The sequence below is a fragment of the Cervus elaphus genome, chromosome 9 (genome assembly GCF_910594005.1).
Source record: "Cervus elaphus chromosome 9, mCerEla1.1, whole genome shotgun sequence".
Classification (NCBI taxonomy): Eukaryota; Metazoa; Chordata; class Mammalia; order Artiodactyla; family Cervidae; genus Cervus; species Cervus elaphus.
In genome coordinates, this window is record NC_057823.1 from 50619281 (window position 1) to 50635033 (window position 15753).

A 15753-nucleotide genomic window follows, 5' to 3' on the forward strand; every position below is an offset into this window, starting at 1 on the left:
GCAAGGTCCGATGCTGTAAAGAGCAATATTGCATAGGAACCTGGAATGTTAGGTCCATGAATCAAGGCAAATTGGAAGTGGTCAAACAGGAGACAGTAAGAGTGAACATTGACATTGTAGGAATCAACTAACCAAAATGGACTGGAATGGGTGAATTTAACTCAGATGACCATTATATCTACTACTGTGGGCAGGAATCCCTTAGAAGAAATGGAGTAGCCATCATGGTCAACAGAGTCAGAAATGCAGTACTTGGATGCAATCTCAAAAATGACAGAATGATCTCTGTTCATTTCCAAGGCAAACCATTCAATATCATGGTAATCCAAGCCTATGCCCCAACCAGTAATGCGGAAGAAGCTGAAGTTGAACGGTTCTATGAAGACCTACAAGACTTTTTAGAACTAACACCCAAAAAAGACGTCCTTTTCATTATAGGGGACTGGAATGCAAAAGTAGGAAGTCAAGAAACACCTGGAGTAACAGGGAAATTTGGCCTTGGAGTACAGAACGAAGCAGGGCAAAGGCTAATAGAGTTTTGCCAAGAGAACACACTGGTCATAGCAAACACCCTTTTCCAACGTCACAAGAGAAGACTCTACACATGGACATCACCAGATGGTCAACACCAAAATCAGACTGATTATATTCTTTGTAGCCAAAGATGGAGAAGCTCTATACAGTTAGCAAAAACAAGACTGGGAGCTGACTGTGGCTCAGATCATGAACTCCTTATTGCCAAATTCAGACTTAAGTTGAAGAAAGTAGGGAAAACCACTAGACCATTCAGGTATGACCTAAATCAAATCCCTTATGACTATACAGCGGAAGTGAGAAATAGATTTAAGGGACTAGATCTGATAAACAGAGTGCCTGATGAACTATGGACAGAGGTTCGTGACATTGTACAGGAGATAGGGATCAAGACCATTCCCATGGAAAAGAAATGCAAAAAGGCAAAATGGTTGTCTGAGGAGGCCTTACAAATAGCTGTGAAAAGAAGAGAGGCGAAAAGCAAAGGAGAAAAGGGAAGATATTCCCATTTGAATGCAGAGTTCCACAGAATAGCAAGGAGAGATAAGAAAGCCTTCCTCAGCGATCAATGCAAAAAAATAGAGAAAAACAACCGAATGGGAAAGACTAGCGATCTCTTCAAGAAAATTACAGATACCAAGGGAACATTTCATGCAAGGATGGGTTCGATAAAGGACAGAAATGGTATGGACCTAACAGAAGCAGAAGATATTAAGAAGAGGTGGCAAGAATACACACAAGGACTGTACAAAAAAGATCTTCACGACCCAGATAATCACGATGGTGTGATCACTCACCTAGAGCCAGACGTCCTGGAATGTGAAGTCCGGTGGGCCTTAGAAAGCATCACTATGAACAAAGCTAGTGGAGGTGATGGAATTCCAGTTAAGCTATTTCAAATCCTGAAAGATGATGCTGTGAAAGTGCTGCACTCAATATGCCAGCAAATTTGGAAAACTCAGCAATGACCACAGGACTGGAAAAGATCAGTTTTCATTCCAATTCCAAAGAAAGGCAATGCCAAAGTATGCTCAAACTACCACACAATTGCACTCATTTCACATGCTAGTAAAGTAATGCTCATAATTCTCCAAGCAAGGCTTCAGCAATATGTGAACTGTGAACTTCCAGATGTTCAAGCTGGTTTTAGAAAAGGCAGAGGAACGAGAGATCAAATTGCCAACATCCATTGGATCATCGAAAAAGCAAGAGAGTTCCAGAAAAACATCTATTTCTGCTTTATTGACTATGCCAAAGCCTTTGACTGTGTGAATCACAATAAACTGTGGGAAATTTTGAAAGAGATGGGAATACCAGACCACCTGACCCACCTCTTAGGAAAACTATATGCAGGTCAGGAAGCAACAGTTAGAACTGGACATTGACCAACAGACTGGTTCCAAATAGGAAAAGGAATACCGTCAAGGCTGTACCCTGCTTATTTAACTTATATGCAGAGTACATCATAAGAAATGCTGGGCTGGAAGAAGCACAAGCTGGAATCAAGATTGCCAGGAGAAATATCAATAACCTCAGATATGCAGATGACACCACCCTTATGGCAGAAAGTGAAGTGGAACTAAAAAGCCTCTTGATGACAGTGAAAGAGGAGACTGAAAAAGTTGGCTTAAAGCTCAACATTCAGAAAACTAAGATCATGGCATCTGGTCCCATCACTTCATGGGAAATAGATGGGGAAACAGTGGAAGCAGTGTCAGACTTAATTTTTGGGGGCTCCAAAATCACTGCAGATGGTGATTGCAGCCATGAAATTAAAAGACGCTTACTCCTTGGAAGGAAAGTTATGACCAACCTAAATAGCATATTAAAAAGCAGAGACATTACTTTGCCAACAAAGGCCCATCTAGTCAAGGCTATAGTTTTTCCAGTGGTCATGTATGGATGTGAGAGCTGGATTGTGAAGAAAGCTGAGCGCCAAAGAATTGATGCTTTTGAACTGTGGTGTTGGAGAAGACTCTTGAGAGTCCCTTGGACTGCAAGGAGATCCAACTGGTCCATCCTAAAGGAGATCAGTCCTGGGTGTTCATTGGAAGGACTGATGCTGAAGGTGAAACTCCAATACTTTGGCCACCTCATGTGAAGAGTTGACTCATTGGAAAAGACCCTGATGCTGGGAGGGATTGGGGGCAGGTGGAGAAGGGGACGACAGAGGATGAGATGGCTGGATGGCATCACCGACTCGATGGACATGAGTTTGAGTAAACTCCGGGAGTTGGTGATGGACAGGGAGGCCTGGCGTGCTGCGATTCATGGGGTCGCAAAAAGTCAGACACGACTGAGCGACTGAACTGAACTATGAGCTAGTCCCTTTCTGACATCATCAGCTACTCCTTTGTTCTTTACTCAACTCCAGCCACTTTGACCAACTTGCACTTCCTCAAAGTCCAGGTATAATCCTGCCTCAGGGCTTTTGCTCTTCCTAAGCCTCTACCTGGAATGCTTTTCCCCTGAACATCTACACTGCTTAGTCCCAAATTTCCTTGAAGTTTGTGCTTAAACATCACCTTCTCAGAGACCTACCCACACTACCCCATTAACCCTTTTACAGCTGTGCCAGGTCTTCATTGCTGCACGGGCTTCTCTCGTTACAGAGCACAGGCTCTAGGGCACGCGGGCTTCAGTAGTTGTGGCTCTCAGCCTCTAGAGCACAGGCTCAATAGTTGCGGCACACGGATTTAGTTGCTCCTTGGCATCTAGGATCTTCCTGGATCAGGGATCGAACCCGTGTCTCCTGCATTGGCAGGTGGATTCTCTAACACTAGGGAAGGCCATCACCCCATTTTAAATTGCACTATCTTCACAAATATCCTACCCTGCAGCACTCCTGGTTCCTTATCCTTCTCTATCCACACATCATTTTCTAAATACCATACAACTTATTATGCTTCATTATCTGTCTCCCCCTACTAAAACAAAGCTCTACTGAGGGCAAGGATTTTTGTTTTCTTGTTATTTGCTGCATTTCCAGCTGAATCGCGAAACAGAAGAGTCAAACACTTAACCTGACACAGTAGGCAACAGGGAGATACTAAATATCAGTGTGGAAAAACTCATTGACAGGTGGGGAGGATAAACAGCTAGATCTTCTCCAAGTCTGATGGTTTCTGGGAGACCAAATCATTAGAAAATGTGAGATTTTTTTTTTCCACTGAAGAGATGACAACAGATGGCACATTCAAATAGGGTTACTGGAGTTTTAATAAAAGGAACTATTTACAAGGATGTGGGCAGTTAAGGGAAAACCAACAAGGTCTGGTAAACCATCTCAGGGCTAGAAAAAGGGAGCCTGAAGTAGCAGTAGGAGGGAATGGTTACCAGAGAAGACCTATAGCTGGCCACTGGAGCAGAGCTTGATAAGAGGCCTTGATAAACTATTTGCTGAAAATGTATACTTTGGAGACAGGGGAACAAATATCTTAACCTCACCTTTCTCTCACTCTTCTAGATTTCCTGCTGGTTTCTCCCACTGTCAAACCCAACATGAAGCCATTGAAGAGTATAGTTCTTTAACAATCAAATTTCTGAGAACACAGAGCAAGGAACAGAAAGGTACAGAGTGGATCAGGAAGGGCAAAAAGAGAATATACCTTAATCATTTTGTAAAAGTGAAAATGAAGTTGCTCAGTCATGTCCAACTCTTTGGGACCCCATGGACTGTAGCCTGCCAGGCTCCTCTGTTAATGGGATTTTCCAGGGAAGAATACTGGAGTGGGTTGCCATCTCCTTCTCCAGGGGATCTTCCTGACCCAGGGATTGAACCCGGGTCTCCCACATTGTAGGCAGACGCTTTACCATCTGAGCCACCAGGGTTCAATGCACTTACCAACATCTTCAACTATGTTCAAACCTTCCTTCTACATCTTCTCATCCCACTTCTGGTGACACCACCACCCTCTTACTTACACAGTAATTCTGACTGAACTACTCACTCTTCTTCATTTCTCCCTGCCATATCCAATCATTTGCTAACTAAACTTTCACAACTTCCCTTACATTCCATTTCCGTCTATCGCCAGTGCTCCTTATTCATGCTCTCATGGTTAACATAAGCTGTCATAGCAGCCTTACCACCTGAAACATCAATCAAATGCCATCTCTTTCACTTAGTGCTACTAATTAGTCTTTCTAAATTAACAGTCTCGCTACCACTATTGTTTCTCAAAAACTTTTAGTAATTTCCACTGGCTGCCAGATAAATACTAATATGGTCCCAACTTCTCCCAATTTCCCACAACTCTCCTTTACCCTTAATACAAATTAGCCACTTGTACCCAAGTTTCATGCAGAGTATGGCCATTGAAATCAATGACTTGGATTCAACTCCCAGTTCAATCATTTCACCAGCTGGGTGGCCTTGGGAAAGTTTAACCTTTCCGAGATGAGCTTCAGCTACCCTACTGTGAAGCAGAGGGTTACTGAAATGGATCCAGTGAGAATATTTGCAAATGTACTTTGTACAACATTTCAGCACACAGTAGGCATACTTCTCTGTATGTGCCCCATGTTTCTGCCTATTTGTCCCTCTACTGAAATTAACTTTTCCCCTTTACTTTCTCTATACTGCCAACTTCTTAAGTCAAATACATGTTTCCTAATGGTTTTCTTGATCCTTCTTCCTACCTGGAAGGCACTCTCAACACATTACTGTAACTTTCTTATAATAAATACTTAAACACAGACATGGTTCATACCTCTCCTACTGGAGTTGAAGCAGAGGAATAGAGGGCTCCCGTATCCAAGCTCACCCAGCAAATCAAAAGCAAAGTCTAGGTTAAAAACCAAATCTCAGATACTGAGAGTGCTTTATGGACTACATACACTTATGTCAGTAGTTTTTTAAAGATGGCTATTCATTCACCTCATTAATTGTGCAAATACTTTGTGGTTTGGGGGGGGGGGGGGATGAAATAAAGGTACACTCATCTCTCTCAACCAAAGTTGTAATATTAACTTTACTATGTACCAACAATGATAGTATACCCTTTACATGTATACTTTCACCGAATTTGTTGTTAAAGTATAATTTGTTCAGTTTAAAGCATAATTTGTTCACAATCCTGAGACAGATATTAACAGTAGTCTCTTCTTTTTAAACACAAGGAAACAGGTTCAGGACCACGTGTTCAAGGTCATGGAACAAGAAAGTGACCGGGTCAAGAAAAGAACCTGGTCTATTTGACACCAAAATTTATGTCATTAAGGACTGCTGCTGCTGCTGCGTCAAGTCGTGTCCAACTCTGTGCGACCCCACAGACAGCAGCCCGCCAGGCTCCCCCGTCCCTGGGATTCTCCAGGCAAGAATACTGGAGTGGGTTGCCATCTCCTTCTCCAACACATGAAAGTGAAAGTGACGTCACTCAGTCGTGTCCAACTCTTCGCAACCCCATGGACTGTATCCTACCGGCACCTCCGTCCATGGGATTTTCCAGGCAAGAGTACTGGAGTGGCTTGCCATGTCCTTCTCCACCATTAAGGACTGCTACTGCTGCTGCTAAGTCACTTCAGTCGTGTCCGACTCTGTGCGACCCCATCCCTGGGATTCTCCAGGCAAGAACACTGGAGTGGGTTGCCATTTCCTTCTCCAATGCATAAAAGTGAAAAGTGAAAGTGAAGTCGCTCAGCCGTGTCCGACTCTTTGCAACCCCATGGACTGCAGCCTACCAGGCTCCTCCGTCCATGGGATTTTCCAGGCAAGAGTACTGGAGTGGGGTGCCATTGCCTTCTCCGCCATTAAGGACTATGAAATACTAAATCAGATGCCTACTCTGAGGCTAATTACATTAGCAACAAAAGCATCAAAGAAAAATGTACCTTTCATATGGTATCCAAATAAAACCAGTGAAAGAGTGAAGCCTTCATTTTAACCAGAGTATACTTAAATGATGATGGGACTAACTCCAATTTGTCTACACAGTGTGAACAATCTGAGATGATCCCACAAATGCTGAAAAGGATGCATTTCAAAAGAATCTCCAACAGAATGCAAGTTACTTGACAACAGGAACCGTGTTTGTCCCACTGCAGTTATCTCCAGATCTTAGATGTTTTGCACAAATAAGGTAATCAATCCCTGATGAAACTGACAGAAAATGCTGGGATATAAGCATACTGTCAAAACAGTACAAGTTCATATCAGATAATTTTAGAACAAAACCCATTTCAGACATGTTTTTTGGGCTTGTTTTTTTTTTTAAACCAACCATATGCAGTGATAAAAGAATTAAAGGAGCCAAAGAAAATCTGCCTGAGAAGGGAGCACACAGCTAAAAAAGGAAATTTTGAATCTTTTTCTTCTCTGAAGATGCAAATCATTCCACTCCAACTGAAAGTTTATTATTAATAAATTGTCAACAAGTGTTGTTTATTAATAAAAGTATGTGGGATAGGTCAGTTCAAGTGATTCAACTGCCCTTTTAGCCTCCCTAATGAGAGATATCTTTTTTAAAAAGCAGCTTTCTAGTATCTCCTTTTCTATGTTTTATCTGATGGCATTTATTTTCTCATTTAGGAAGAATATGAAGTTCACCCACAAGCAGGTTCCAATGTCTAAGACCAATTTTCCCAAACCAGTTGCATGCCTGTCTTAAAAATGAGCAATAAATCCTGTTTCCCAACAATATACTTCCACACATTATACTTAGTAAGAGACTAAATTTTAAGCATCAAGAACAGTCACGATGTGCTAAACTCAAATTTAATTTGAAGCTAGTAATTCATGCCCATTTATTCTTCAAACTAACCCTGCCTCCCCCTGCCAAATTATACAACTGTTAGCTTTATTTTTAAAACAAAATTTACAGAACATATTGTTTCCAATTATAGCAAATGTCAGAAACTGATTTACTTACTGCAAACATTTTCTAACAAAATTCTATTTTAAAACCAGCTAATAAGTCAAAATATAGGGGACATATATCAAAGGAAAAAAATAGAAGAGAATATTGCTAACTATGGCTTAATAAAGGGGGTCTCCGAACTATGAATTATACTTCTCACAGAAACTTTAACATACAGTGATTATCATTTACCATTCAAGATCTCAACTGACTTGTACTTGTCGTTGAATCTGTCCCATATCCCTTAAGCTGATTTTGCTATTAAGACTTAGAAAAAACCGTAAGCCATAAAATAATGCAAAGCAATAAAAATGGATGATATACTTCTGAAGTTCTCTGTGGCCTAGCAACATAAGAAAAAACGTAAGGAGCCCATTACATCATGCTGTGTATTGGCATGATAGTAGCATGCCCTCTGCCAACTCATCTACATAGTCTAAATATCAAGACTAGCCCAAGTTTTCTTGACCCACCAAGTCGACACAACTGCTTATACCCATCTCTAACTAAACTGCCCACAATCTATCACAATTATTGGAATTCCCACTACTCAAACAAAAATTGCCAAGTACCTTGTGAGCAGGGACGGATCTTTTTTGGTATGTTGCAAATGGCAACACAAAGCCTGCAAAAGTAGTTTGGAAACATACTAAACAATAAACTATGGTGCATCTATACTATAGTATACCAGTTTTATGATACAGAGCGATTATGTACACATATGGGTGTCTTTGAAGTTAAAATACTTACGTATGTATATCTAAAACAACTCAACACTTGTTCCTAAAATAAAGATAAATATATTTCCCTGCAAATAAAAAGACCTAGAAATAGGCAAACTGTTAACATACATCATCTCCAAGTGCTGGGAGAAAACAGGGAAGGAGCAACATAAGGGTCTTTATAGGCCATCAACTGTTTTATCATGTTATTATCTAGCTTTGAAATTTTTCAGTAAAATGTTTTAGTTGAATACACCCTAAGGTTTTAACAAGGCTGCCAATGAGCATGTACCTTTCCCTGAATATATACTGAGAACAAAAAAATACTCATGATACCAGAGAACTGCTGTGTTCTAGTTATCCAGCACATTTAACTTGAGTGAGCCATCTTAACAACTAAGTGTATATGTGGTAAGCAAGAACATGATGTGCAATTCCAACAATCACTGCATTACTCGTAATAGCAAGAAATGTCCATCAATCATTATGGTACAGCCATGCTATGGAACATTATACAGGCATTAAAGAGGATGAGGAAAGTCTATTTGTTCTGATATGAGAATGCCAATCATATAAACTGCTGAACTATTTTATTCTACTTTTAAAATGTAGATACATACAGAAGACCTTGCTGAACACACACCTATTAACAAGGATTATCCTTGAGAAGACAATTTCCTCATATTGGTAGGCTTTTTATCACTCTTTGTTTAGTTTTTAAGCAGTTATTTAAACATTAATTCTCACTTTTAAAAATACACCAGTCTCAAAAAAAAAAAAAATACACCAGTCTCAACATTCAGTACAATTTCTCTTTTCTATTTCCTAGTAACATTGCCAAATGTTACTTGGCAACATTTGACCAAACATGCAATATTTTAATTTTTAAAATACAAAAATATGCCAAACATGCAATATTATAATTTTTAAAATAACACGGTAGAAAGGGAATTTTTATTGGAAAAAAGTTTTTACAACATTCACTTTTAATAGAAAACATTAGACAAAGGTACAGCAAAGCAACCTGCAATAAGACACCAAGGAAAAGAAGGCATTCACTGTCTTACCCTGGTTTAGAGGCAATCTTTGTTGCTCCACTTAATAAAAAAAAAGCCTTCTAAAACAGGGAAGAGAAATTATATTCCCAGTGACCAAAATCTTAACACTGATGCAGTAAGTTGGTTAAAACAGAAGAAAGACTTAACTTACCCTCTTCTAAGTGCAAATACTGTCTTTTGGGGAATAATCCTTACATTGCCTAGATGCAGCTTTGCTTAAATTGACTCAACATCCAAATGCCCACTTTTAATCAGCAAAAACATAGGTAATTTAGTTTAAAACGAAAATTCTCAAATTTGAGAGTATTAAGCACACTTAAAGGTAAACAAAGCTACAAATCAAATAACTGACACTGCCATTTCTGTTCTTGAGGTAATTAATCAGAAATAGAAAATTCTTAAATATCCTCAAAGCTTTAACCTCACTTGAAAACAAAAATTCATTATGAAGATTTAAATATTCTGTTCTAAATCACTAAGCTACAGAATGAAGCTATCAGTACATCATTCTGATTTGTAACCACTATGAATGTCAATCATTTGCAAGCTTTTTAAGACTCCAAATTACTTTCAATCTTTCAAACCTCTTCCAACTAATGATTACCACTGAATTTTACTAAAACACTGTAAAGGCAGAAGTTCTTCACAACAGGAAGACAAAAAATTTTTTTTTATTTGCTAATCTTTCAAAATTAGATTCAAGCATTGCATAAAAATTATATTCAATGCTGACTAGGTTCTGTACTACTTCCTCCCCAAGTCTTGATTAAATTTGTAGTAGTAATGTTCAGGTAAATCTTACAGGTGAAAAAAGTGAAACCATAACAAACAAGTTAGTCCCACATGCCAAATCTGGAAAGACTTAAAGACCACTATTTCTGCCTTCACTGAATACCAATCCAGATAAGAAATTTGTAAAGGTAGATACATGACAACAAAGCGATGATATACCATGAACACTAAGCCACTTTTCTAATTAGGAAATCCTTTTACATAACTTTTCACACATCACTACGTGGGAAATACAAACGACAATAACCTTATTAAATTCTGAAAACCCTCCAGAAGGTGGACTATTCCAGTTGAACCAGAAGAAACAGATCTTCCTCCTAAAACTGAGTAAAACACAAGCACAATAATTACAATAAAAAATTTAAGCATATCATTTTCTGTATCTTAGAGCCCCACTCCCTGCAAAAGCTAGACCAAATCACCACATGAAGAAACGCAGTATGATGCATTTCAGTAAGAGTGAAAACAGAAATTTAAGCAAATTTGTAAAACCATTTGTAATGCAAAACTTGACTATCTTGTTAATTTACTCAATATGCAAACACATCTATCCCATTTGTTGTAGAGGTACTAAAAGTACCTGTACCAAGTAGCAGCTACCCTTTGTCAAAGTGACTACTAAGAAGCCTTAAGCAAAATTCCAATCAAATATTTTACCATATCATTAAATCAAATGTAGGTACTTAGATTAAAAGGTATTCTGAACCCACCCACCAGGTTATACATACTCTCACTCAATCATGTAAAGAATTGAATTCTTTATTTGTGATATCCATAAACGTTGCTATTCTATATGTCTATCCAGGAAGGCAATTTTCTCCTATACCATTGTTTTGTTTTGCTTTTTATAAACAACAACTTGAATTCTATTGCATGAAAGGGCTACAAATATACATTTGTTAACCAAGCAGAATACACAGATATTTTGCTTTACAACTTGCACCTAAGATACCAGTACATGAAGCTGGTTCATTAGTTATCATAGCAATGTGGGGCCACTGCCCAAGCTATGCATAGCAGTTTACATTTTCAAACCTCATGTAGAAAGGGCAGTCGTGATATGGACCATTAACTACATTCCTGTAAAGCCCATCTTAGTTACAAATAAATGTATAACCAAAGTCTGCACAGATTTTTGATGGCAAAACTTCTAAAATCTGATGCAACTGTCCTGAACAAGTTTTTCAACCAACTATTTTGCAGATATACTGACATTCTGCCAGTAGATGGTGCCACAAAAGTTAGGGGAAGGATTTCCAGGAGGACAACAGTTCAGCTATAGGGGAAAAAAAAAAACATTTAAACCTGCTCTGAAAATACAAAAATGCACTTAAAGTTTGAGGGTAAAATATAACCCTTATTTGTAACCATTCATTACAGACAAACCAGTAAGAGGGATGAAATTAGGCCATCTGAATTTTTTAAAACAGTTTATATGAATGAAAACACATGCTTAACACAAACTATTTCTTTAGAACTACACAGTACATATTTTGAAGTAAATTCTCATAGAAGTGACCAACCATGTCAAGATGATAAGCAAATCACTTAGTACAAGAGATGGATGTAGGAAAAACTTTAAAGATTTTAAAAAGCCACATCCACCACTTCAAATGTTTTACCTGTAAGGGATAAAATTCAGCACATCACTACCTGGGCAACAGCAAGAAGGAAAAAAAAAAAAACCTCACAGGACCTTTTAAAAGTTTCTCTAAGTACATATCAAGAATTAAGAATTAACACGAAAAATTACCCTTAAAACGGTACGGAATGGATCCTAGAAAAAAAATGTTAGACATGTACGGTCAAACACAATGATTTATTAAAAATAAAACGTAAAAATGATTTTTGTACATATGCTTCCAAATTTCGGGCATGGGATCCAAGGAGATTTCATAGAAAACGCTGTAGCCAGATATCAAGTCCTTACAACAAAGTAAACTAAACCCCCCAACCCCCGCCCAGGTTTTGCTACAGAATCAGCAAGTTCACTCCCTCCCCCCCAAAAAAACACAAATTAAAACAAGACATTTTGCTAGTATAAAAACGACCAAAGTCCAAGTAATAATAAAAAAATAGAGTCCATCAATGACTGTAACACAAAAATGTGTATGTGGGGCCAAGTCCATCTTCAGAGGGAGAGACGAGAGAGGTGGCAGGCATATAGGGCAACACCCCCAAGGGTAAGCAGCCTTAGAAGTGGCTGCCCCAAGGGCAAAACGGGGAAGGCGGTGGGAGCGAAAAGGACTTGGGAGTTGACCCTAGTTGGGTGGTTGAAAAGAGCTACCCCTATAGCCACTCCCAAGCATTAAAAAAATTTTTTTAGAAGGAGCTGCCTCCATAGCCACCCCCACCGCCATAGCCACCTCTGTAAGGTCCACTGTTGCTGCGACCTCCCCAGCTGCTGCCTCCTCCGCCGCCGCCGCCGCCGCCGCTCTTCATGGGCCCATAGGACGACTGGTGCTGGCTGTAGCTGCCGAAACCGCCGAAACCGTTACCGTAGTCGCTTCCACCGTAGGACGAACCGCCGCCGCCGCCGCCTCCGTAGGCGTTGTAGCCGCCGCCGCCGCCGCCGTAACCACCGTAGCTGTTATAACCGCCGCCGCCGCCGCCCTTAGACAGGCCGTTCTGGTCACGACCACCGCCCCGACCTCGGCCGCCGCGGCCGCCACGGGAGGACCGGGAACCGCCTCCGCCCCCACCGGAGTGGATATCCTCCTTGGGGACAGCCTTCTTCACCTCCACGCGATGGCCTTGGATCGGATGGAACTTGACCACCGCGGCCTTGTCTGCCGCGTCGTGATTCTGAAAATAAACGAAGCCGAAGCCACGCTTCTTGCCAGACTGCTTGTCGGCAATAATCTCGGCCTTTTCCACGGTGCCAAACTGCGAGAAGTGCTCGATCAGGTCGCCCTCAGCCACGTCTCCCTTAAGGCCCCCGACAAAGAGCTTCTTCACCTTGGCGTGAGCACCGGGCCGTGCCGAATCCTCCCGGGACACCGCCCGCTTCAGCTCCACCGTGTTGCCGTCCACCGCATGAGGCGAGGCGGCCATGGCGGCATCGGCCTCCTCCACATTGGAGTAGGTCACGAAGCCAAAGCAACGGGAGCGCTTGGTCTGGGGGTTCACCACCACTACGCAGTCTGTCAGGGTCCCAAAGGCCTCAAAGTGGCCGCGCAGGCCGGACTCACTCGTCTGCACGTTGAGGCCGCCGATGAACAGCTTACACAGTTGGGAATTCTCCATCTCCACCGCCCGGGCCTTGCCCCCGCCCTGGGAGCTCCGAGGTTTCGCCGTCGCCGTGATGGTTGGCTAAGGTTTCTTCACAACTTGGGCCCAGCCGTCGCTGGAGCCGCCCCCGTCGGTCAGCGACGGGAAAGGGAAGAAGGGAAGGGAAGGGAAAAAGGAAGAGAGGAAGGGGGAGGGAAGGGGAGAGTTGCCGGCTAGAGGACGAGCCGAGGAAACTGGAAGGCAACCAAAGCCGCCGCTACCTCCACCGCCACCTCCGCTCCCCTATCTGTGCACCACACAAAGAGGCCGCTGAACGCGCGCGCACCCTCCCCGAAGCGTGCGTCACCGCCGACGTACGGCAGCGCAGGGCAGTCCACCAATCCTCGCCTCGACCTCATTAGTCCCGCCTACCGCGCTGCAGGGCCGCTCTCGGTCACGGGCTCCCCGCCCTCCGCGGTCTATTCAAGCCTTCGGCCTGTGCTGCTCCCGCTACCGCTTTTCCCGCTCTGCTTTCACTCCCAGGATCCCCAGTGCGCCCTCACTAGGGACTCTCTCTGCTCTTCGCGAACCTCTGCGATTCATTTGCCCCCAGCCCCCGCGGCTGTTCCCAGTGATTTTTCCCCCTCCCCTAGCCCTATCCCCTCACCCAGCACCGCAGTGGCGTTCGCGCCAGCCCCTTGAGAGACATGTCAGTTCAGCCAATCACAGCCATCCGCTTGCATCCACTTCCGTTTTCGGCAGCTGCTGGACGGGCGCGCTCCCCAGTGCGCGCTGGCCTCGGCTCCCCCAGTGTGCGGAGTTTTCTTGCTACCCGTAGCCTCCTCCCGCCCTGGGCTGCCGCGGGGGCGGGGCGCGGGGGGTGGCGGTGAGCGGGGACGCGCTGGGGGCCGTTCCCAACGGATGCGGCCTGGGGCGTCACGCGCGGGTTTTTTGAAAACTTGACTGTTGGGGTTAGGGTCTTGGATTTACCCGCCGCGTTTCGGCTGGGCCAATACACCTGGCGTCCTCACCCCTCCCGTCCGCACAAAGATGGAGGGTAGGGGCCTGGTCAGGGAAGGCAGTTATTAACCGTTTATAGTGGGCCAGAGGCACAATTAGACAAACATTGGCACGTGGCCCTGCGCAAAAGCGAGCCCGAGGCCATGTGGAAGGACAGCAGCGCGCTGAAAGCGCTTCCGACTTTGCGACCGAGGCTTGGCGCGAGAGCCCCGCTACCCCAGTGCTGTCAGTGGAACCCTCTTGCGAGGCTCAGCGGATATTTACATACTCCCCCGGTGTACACATCTTTTCATAGGTCCTGTTATCTGTATGAGCTTCCTTCCCAACTAAAATGTTAGGTTTTTTAAGGCGTTTTCAATTGGACTGGGAGCCAAGTTAAGCACATAAACACTGTACTGTATGTAAGTATCGCACATCCTTGGTAACTGCCATATCAACCCAGGTGGGAATACAAGAAAGTTATAATGGCTTCCTTCTACTGAAACTTTTGTGTTCCAAGCAAGATACAAGGAGTGCCACATGGTTTAAGGCACGTGATGGAGAGCCCCAAAACCATGTAGCAAATTAGAAGAGAAATTCCTCACTGTACCCTGGAATGGAATGTATTCAGAAATGATTAAAGAGGTAGAAGTTGCACTGAATCACAGAGTCAAAGGCTAGGTAAGATTTCTATAGGGAGTTTACCGGAACAAAATCTGGAGAAAATTTATAAACTCCCAGGAACAGAAAGTGGACCAGTTTGATTGAATCAGGAGGTTTTTGATAGAAAAAAACTAAGTTAGGTTGAGGGTCTTGGTATTATGGAATGTCTTGAAATTTAGATTAAGGAGTATAAATACTAATTCAAAGGCTATAGATAGGCTTCAAGGTTTAGGGAGAAACTATGTCTCTATTACCTACAAACTGTGTGACCATCGAGTTGTGTGACTTTGGACAGGTCACCTAACCTTTTTAAAATTATAAGTTTTATTATCTAAAATCATAACATAAAACACCTTCCCAATGTGGTAAAAATTAAATGAGATTCTGCATGTAAATGCAGAGCACAGTGCCTGGCACATAGTAAGTGCTCAATTTCTCAATTTATCCAATAACTACTATACCAATTGTTGGAAACAGGGCAGTAAGCAACAGACAAAAATGTCTGCTCTCATGGAACTTACATTCTTGTGGGGAGAAGCAAACAATAAGAATGGTATACAGCATGTTAGATAGCAATAAATGCCATTGAAAAAATTAAAAAAGAAGGATAATAGGAAAGTATTACCTTACTACAAAACACAATTCAGATATGTCAGGATTTGCTAACCGATTGATGATAAATAATGAGGAAAATAAAAGCATTCGAGTGTTTGATATCTGGAAGCCTAAAATTACCACATGATAGAACTACAAAAATCTAGGAAAAGAAACTATTTTAGAGGAAGTATGGGTGATGGTGAACATAGCTGTTAATGTTTAAGGTGAAACTGGGGTATTCATGGAGCACTGTGTTCTGGGATGCCCAAGATTATAGCTCTGATGAAAGATCAGACCTGAAGAAGTTTATTTTAGAGTCAT

General features: G+C 42.3%; 1 protein-coding gene across 1 annotated transcript; it reads right to left on the reverse strand.

Annotated features, from left to right (window-relative positions):
• Positions 1–10706: 10706 nt before the first annotated feature.
• Positions 10707–13847, reverse strand: HNRNPA0 (heterogeneous nuclear ribonucleoprotein A0). The gene has a single exon (XM_043912849.1). It carries the CDS (start codon positions 13207–13209, stop codon positions 12286–12288), a length of 924 nt encoding a protein of 307 aa, XP_043768784.1. The 5' UTR covers positions 13210–13847; the 3' UTR covers positions 10707–12285.
• Positions 13848–15753: the final 1906 nt, after the last annotated feature.